The sequence below is a fragment of the Camellia sinensis genome, chromosome 12, assembly GCF_055761805.1.
Source record: "Camellia sinensis isolate YWXY chromosome 12, ASM5576180v1, whole genome shotgun sequence".
In the NCBI taxonomy this organism is placed as follows: domain Eukaryota; kingdom Viridiplantae; phylum Streptophyta; class Magnoliopsida; order Ericales; family Theaceae; genus Camellia; species Camellia sinensis.
This window is the reverse complement of record NC_138972.1, coordinates 104,860,032-104,867,281: the sequence shown is the minus strand read 5'-3', so window position 1 is coordinate 104,867,281 and position 7,250 is coordinate 104,860,032. Positions and strand designations below refer to the sequence as shown.

Below are 7,250 nucleotides of genomic sequence, written 5' to 3'. Positions count from 1 at the left end.
AAAATAAAAAAAATTTCTTAAAATATTTAAAAAATTCAGTAAAAATAAAAAAAAAACGAAAAATAAATAAGTAAAATTTTTTTTAAAAAAAAAATTTAAAAACTAAAATCAAACAAAATGATTATATCTTTAAGTCAATAAATATTAAGTTAGGACATCACTTTTAAATTTGTTTCAGAACCACCGTATATTTTTTTTTTAGTTTAAAGATGCTATGATCTAGAAGCTACGCAGCCGTGACTCGATCTAAAACATCAACGCAATATTCAAAGTGAATATATATATATATATATATATATATTAAACTATACAAATATTTATAATATAAAGAGTTATATATTAGCAGGGTCATTATGTGATAAGTAGAGATACAAATGAATTGAGCTATTTATGAACAGTTTGAGTTTGACTAATTTAAAATTCGTTTGAGCTAGATTCACTTACTAAATAAATGAGTTTGAGTTTGATTTTTAGGCTCGTTTGTTAATTAAGCCAAGCTTGAGTAGCATTAAGCTCGGCCCGATAAGATTCGTGAACATAAAAATAAATTAATTAATATTTATTTTTAATAATATATTAGATAAATTTTCAATAATCCATTTTATTTTTTATTTATGTTTAGTACACTACAAGAAAACAGGATATATAACACGGAACTTTTTGCGACGGTATGGGTGCCGTCGCAAAAAATGACTTTTTGCGACGGTAGTGACCCCGTCGCTAATAAATGTACAAGAAAAATTCAGGAGAATTTGCAACGCCTGGTGTACCGTCGCAAAAAAAAAATTTCTTGAGACGGGAAAAAGTTACTGTCGCAAATAATGGACATTTTGTGACGGTAAAAGTCCATTGCAAACTATGTCGTGTTAAAACGACGTCGTTTTATTTGCTCATATTTATCATTTGTGACGGTTTAAATATGCCGTCGCAAAAAGTGAAAATTCCCTCACCCGCTCATTTATCCCATTCGCGGTGAAATTTTCCCCTAAATCCCTAAAATACTTTTGAAAGCAAAATCCCCCAAATCCCTAAAACTTTTGAAACCAAAATCCCCAAAATCCCGACCTCTGGGTTCCAGCATTCAGCATTGCTAGTGACGGTGAACGACGATGAGGGTAGACGAGGGTGAACGACGACGAGCAACGAGTGGCGGCTAGCAGCGAGGGTGAACGACGAGGAGGGTGGACGAGGGTGAACGACGACGAGCAGCAGCGAGTGACGGCCTTCGCAAACCCTTCCACTCTCAACTCCCTCTTGGGTATGACCTCCAGAAGACTCAGGCCGTTCCATAGGGGCGAATGGCTGCGGGATGAGCTTCCTAACTTCAACAAGAAGGTCTGTATATTCTCTATTACTATTTCATATTAATTGATATTTTCAAAAATAACTACTCACACAGAAAGGACCTCTCTCTCTCTCTCTCTCTCTCTCTCTCTCTCATACACACACTCTTGATGATGACGGAGAATAAATCTGAGTACACTACAAAATACCACTGCTCACGTGAAAGTACCACTTCGTTTTTAATTTGGTGTTGAAGGTTGTTAGAATATTTTGTTTAATGTTCTCTATTTTGTTTCCATTGATGGTATACTTTATTGAGGACTTCTTTAGTTGATCTATCATTTACTTCTCTCACTTTGAGTAGGTATGCAACATCAAGTGCGCGCTCTGATGGTCTTCTTCTGCTCTGTGGAGGGAGGGATGCTAATAGTGTGGTAAGTTAATGTATTCTTTGCATGCTCGATGGATTCAAAGTATTGAGATATTATAAGCCATGTACTTAAGCTAGCTTATTGCCATTCTGAAACGGTTTAGTTTTTCTAGGGCATTGATGAACTTTTTGCCTTTATATGTTTTCTCCGCTTAAGTTGGTTGTTGGCTTTCTTTTTTACTTTGGGGAGCCGACAGTAGCACTCGTTGAAAGATCTGTATTCTCTTGTATTTTGGTTCCTTTCAAGGAGCAGAACCTGGAGTGTTCAAAATTTTCATTTTAGTTTGTCTATGAATGGTTAATTTGGCATTGTTCTGTGTCTACTTGATGGTGTCTCAGTTATTTGACTTTCAGGAGCTTTCATTTTGGGCCATGCAGCTATATATAAGAAAAAAAATTGGTATAGTTTTGGTTTAATATGCATGTCCTACTAATTGGGATGGATTGTCAAGTTGAATGCATGTGAGATAGTTTATCCTTGGGGTTGCTTTGGGAAGAGACTGTTGTCCAAGTTACTCCCACGTTCTACCATTTGTGAAACTTAACATTTTCTTCATGGTTAAGATTAGTTAAAATTTGGTTAATGTAAATATGAAAAATGTTATAGTTGATATTGAATTGGATGGGTCTAACCCATTATTTCCATGTCGAGATCAGGTAAGATTTGGTTAAGGTTAACATGAAGCAGTTGCTGAAATTGAATTGGAGTGTGTTTAGCCCATTAGACTCTATGCCACCAACAGATTGGGTGATGGTGTGTGAGACTTTTTAGCCAAGAGAGGGTTCCATATCTTGAGTGTGTAAGGTCATCACCCATCAGTCATCACTTCCTCTATTTGGGTTCTTGGGTTTGTATCTGTTGGGGTTTTTATTCTGTTTTTCAATTTGTTTTTTTCTTTTGGGAGTTAAGTTTTGTCCATTTTTTTGCATGTTGACTTGACTTTTTGGAAGATGATGTCTAATACACGCATATATGTGTAGTTGTGCATGTGTGTGTGTTTTTGGTGGAGTTTTATGGTAGTATGTTTGCTCTCAACACACTGTTATAATCTGCTATGAACATTATCTTTCAATTTTATCTATATGATTTATTCTCTCTAATGATATCAAGATAAATCACTTCCATTGTTGTTAATGCTTAACCTTTTACGTCCTCTTTGAATATTTTTGCAGCCACTGGCAAGTGCATATGGACTTGCGAAACATAAAGATGGTCGGTGGGAATGGGCAATTGCTCCTGGTGTCTCACCATCTCCTAGATATCAACATGCTGCAGTGAGTTTTTCTTTTATGTTAAAAAAAATAATAAAAAAAACCACTGTTGACTTCTTTTATGTGGCTGGAAAACCAATCTTTCACATGTGCTCCACTCTTGTAGGTTTTTGTTAATGCGCGGCTCCATGTTTCTGGAGGTGCACTTGGTGGTGGACTTATGGTGGAGGACTCATCAAGTGTTGCAGGTATGTTCCTTGAAACCTTGCAAGTATGTTGACATCGTTGGTGTAAAAAAGCTACACTTTTATATGACATTTTTTAAATCACAAGGATCTTTATTTAAGTACACAAGGGTTTACCTTTGAAAATCAAAGATGGAGTGCCTACCTAATTGTGGTAAGCAAGAACACCAGAAAGCTACTCGATGCACAACGTTCATTTGTTCCTTATATTTGCTCGTATACTTGCACTGAGATTGAGCTTTTGATGTGGGTATTATCTAACGGAAATAAGGTTCTGCAAGTGAACTCTTATATGCTTTGATGGGTGAGGCTGATTGGTTTCTGACGAGAATGTAGCAAATGGCAATAAAATGGTTACTATATACACATTATTTAGAGAAAATCTGTCACATAATCAAGTGCAACTCTCATGCTTTATACATTTTATTTGCCACTCAATGATATGATAACTGATCAGAAGGTTGGCTATAATATTTGGTTTATAGATTCAGTTGACCTCCTCTACATATGATTGTGCAGAGAAATCATTATATACTGGATTTGTTGCTGAACTATTGGAATTTTCACTTATGGATGTTAGCTTGAATTTTCTGGCTGAGATATAGATTGGTCATTTGGGTCGTAGGTGGGCTGTTGATTATTATGAGACAACTTATATATCCTAGGAAAGTTGTCTTGCAATTCAAAAGCATAGTGAAGGATGACACTAGGCTTAGTAATTTTATGTTTAGGCATTTACGCCCCCCCCCCCCCCCCTTTTTTTTCCCTTTGATAAGATTTTATTAGAAGAAAAGAAATAACTGACCAGTTTCTCATTGTCATTGAGTGAAACCAAATTTATGAGTGATTCAAGAATCTTCTATTTTTAACTTTCTAGAAACACGAGGGCACATCATATGGCCTAAATCATGGACGTAATCAATAGCTGGGTAATGTGTCTCTGCCTGCTGCCAACAGTCGCTTCGGAATTATACTGTATGGGTCGATCCTCCTCTCTCGTTTGTTTTAGCAATTTATCCTAAGGTCTCCTTGCCAATAGCATTCCAAATGAGAACAATGAGAATTTTTTGAAAATTGCATACCAGGGTGCCACCTTCTAACAAAAATTTATCTTCTTCCAAAGACAGTGGACCCTCATCAAGAATTTAACCAAGAGCTTCTTCACTTCTGATTTTAAAAATGAAAAAGCCGTTGTCAAGTGTAACCACTTTATCCACTAGAAGCAGTTTCATTTATGATTTTTTATTGAAAGCTTCACGGCATCAATTTCTCTCATATCTCTTGTTTTGTTTGTCTAGTCCTGGATATTGCAGCAGGAGTCTGGTGCGATACAAAATCTGTTGTTACTACTCCCAGGACAGGCAGATAAAGTGCTGATGCTGCTGGTGGAGATGCTGAAGTTGAGCTGACGAGACGCTGTAGGCATGCCGCTGCTGCTGTGGGTGACCTGATATTTATCTATGGTGGTCTACGTGGTGGTAAGACATGAACATGTGATGGAACTTCAATTTGTTGCATTTTGTTTTAGATTTCAAGCTGGCAAGTACTTTCTAGCATCTGATATGGTTTTGCATTCTGATACCCCAGCATACTATGGTGGATCTGTTCTAATTCACATTGTCCCAGCACAATATTCATCTATCCTGATTTGCACGTAGTAAAGTGATATAGCTTTTCAAAGTGCTTGAAGTTGTTGTCTATGATGCTCAATTGATGGCTCATCCTTCTTTCGAAAAATGTTATATTTGATCATAGTTGTTAAATAAAATTAAGATTTGAATCATGAATCAAAATCTTACTTTTATAAATCGTGAATCAAATCAAGTTGTAATCATAAGTTCTGGAGACAAATTTTAAGAGAGATAAAAACCACATGTAGACAGGTTAAAAAATCAATGTGGAAATGAAGGATTTGACAATTTTAGGTCAAGAATTGTCCCATTACACATTTTTAGACCACCATGTAGGCCCCTTAATCATATAAAGTGATGTTCCTAAATCAATCTCTTAATCGCACAATTCAAACCAATCCATCAAAAATATTTTCAATTTTTTTCAAACTTTTAAGATGCTCCTACATTAGCCAGATATTGCTATATCTATTATAAATAACATGTTTCATTGATTAACAGAATATGGGCATTATAATGTCAATTACGTTTCAATTAGTTTTCCTCACTGAGAGATGAATGGTTCATATGTGTTGATATGCATCTCTGATTCTTTTATGTTAATGATTTAGTGTATCTCAGTAGGCTTGATTGGATTGTTTTAGAAACTAAAATATGTATGGTTCAAAATATATTTTTGTAAAACAGAGTGGGATATTTTTGTAGAGTTGTTTCATTCAAGTGTCAAGTGAATGATTACAAGTATACATTTAAAATAGATGGTCATCTGGGGTTGTCTCCCTTCACCATTCACCATTCACCATTCACCATTTTTGTTTAATTATTCATACTTTGCCTTGTAAATCCAGCAAACATATTTAGTCAAAGCCTGACCCGAATCAACAAGGAACCACAATTCTTCCTATCAATCACTTAAAAGAACAGTACTGAAGACTGAACGAGCTATGCATATAAATATATATATTCCATTAAAAGTGTCTTTGCATTCTCCAAGAATAAGTAAAGAAATTTATGTTGGGGGTTAGAAATCTTCCTTGCTTGTTCCTAGGTCTTTTATTCCATTTTTTTTAATTGTCATCTTATTTAAAGGTTGTATATTAACTTCTATTTGATGAATAAAGGTATGTAGTTACAACATTAGAAAGAACTATGTTTTTAAGAAGTCCGTTTTGAGTAGTGTATAAAAATTTGATTCTTCCAAAAGAGCATTTGGAGCTTGCTTAACCACAAATTAACATAGTTATGGAACTCCACGAATAAAATACCTGTTGTATATAGGTCTAGAGGTTTACATTTTGTTGTGTAGCATATAGCTCAGTCTAGGATATATTTACACCTTTATGTGTACAAACATAATATATGCTTATATGCCAATTAATTGAAGGATGATGAATTTTTGTATAGATACTAGAAGACTGACATTTCTTTAAAGGTGTTATAACTTATTTCCATTGCTTAATTTTCTCAAAATTGCATCTATTCTCATTGTTGATTGAGATGTTTAATTATCTATGTGGGATTTGATGACTAACAAAAAAAATGTCGTATTTGATGTTGTTGGGAGTTAGAGCCAGATTTCAGATATAATTTTTATGTTTTTTTGTATTTGATGTTATAGTAGTTAAATTTTTATTTTTGTATTTGATTGAGATGTTTAATTATCTATGTGAGATTTGATGACTAACAAAAAAAATGTTGTATTTGATGCTATAGTAGTTAAATTTTTATGTTTTTTTGTAACTAACGTTAACACATAATTATATTGTCATTAATTATTTTTATTTTTATTTTTTAGATATTTTCCATGTAGGAGTGTGCTTCTTGTGGAATGCATACCTGTGGAGAATGTGGATAATTTTTGTTTTTGTTATCTACGAAGAATGATGAGAAAAACAATTAATTTTGGTTTATGTTATTTTGAATTATGAACAAAATCATGTATTTAAACATTATATATGTATTATGGAACATTATGTAGTGGAATAATTTTGTTGATGTGTAATTATGAATGGAAAAATATTTTATTATGGAGAAATTGCTATTTTTATATAGAAATTTTTATATTATTATGCAATTATTATGGAGAAATTTTAATATTTTTAATAATTTTATCGCATGATGTTTTTTTATTTTTTGTGACGGCATTACATCGTCGCAAAAAATGGAAAATTTTAATATTTTTATTGATTTTGTTATAGGTTTTAGTTTTTGCGACAACACTAAATTGTTGCAAAAAATAGAAATTTTATTATTTAAAATAGAGATTTTATTATTTTTTATTACTTTTTGCGATGGCAGTACACTGTCGCAAAAAATAGAAATTTTCATATTTTTAATACTTTTTGCGACGGCACCACACCGTCGCAAAAACAATGTTCTTGCCGTTGCAAAAAAAGACTATTAGCGACGGTATTTTTCGCCGTCTCAAAAAACATTTTTAGCGACGGT

General features: G+C 33.5%; 1 protein-coding gene across 2 annotated transcripts; it reads left to right on the top strand.

Moving 5' to 3' along the window:
- The first annotated feature begins 747 nt into the window (after positions 1-747).
- LOC145804697 (serine/threonine-protein phosphatase BSL2 homolog) lies at positions 748-6,776 on the top strand. Of its 2 annotated transcripts, XR_014346948.1 has the most exons (6): positions 748-1,335; positions 1,649-1,718; positions 2,888-2,989; positions 3,093-3,174; positions 4,470-4,649; positions 6,598-6,776. XR_014346948.1 is itself a non-coding variant. In XM_082899481.1 (5 exons), exons 1-5 carry the CDS (start codon positions 1,310-1,312, stop codon positions 3,774-3,776), a joined length of 366 nt encoding a protein of 121 aa, XP_082755607.1. In that variant the 5' UTR covers positions 748-1,309; the 3' UTR covers positions 3,777-3,817. The 2 variants fall into 2 exon arrangements, 1 of the variants encoding a protein (XP_082755607.1); XM_082899481.1 differs by lacking the exons at positions 4,470-4,649; positions 6,598-6,776 and adding an exon at positions 3,691-3,817.
- Positions 6,777-7,250: the final 474 nt, after the last annotated feature.

Excerpts from the sequence above, each read along its gene's own strand:
- LOC145804697 (XM_082899481.1), top strand. The coding sequence starts at position 1,310 with ATGAGCTTCCTAACTTCAACAAGAAG. Across the intron at positions 1,719-2,887 it reads GGAGGGATGCTAATAGTGTG|CCACTGGCAAGTGCATATGG; the intron begins GTAAGTTAATGT and ends ATATTTTTGCAG. Across the intron at positions 3,175-3,690 it reads GGACTCATCAAGTGTTGCAG|AGAAATCATTATATACTGGA; the intron begins GTATGTTCCTTG and ends ATGATTGTGCAG.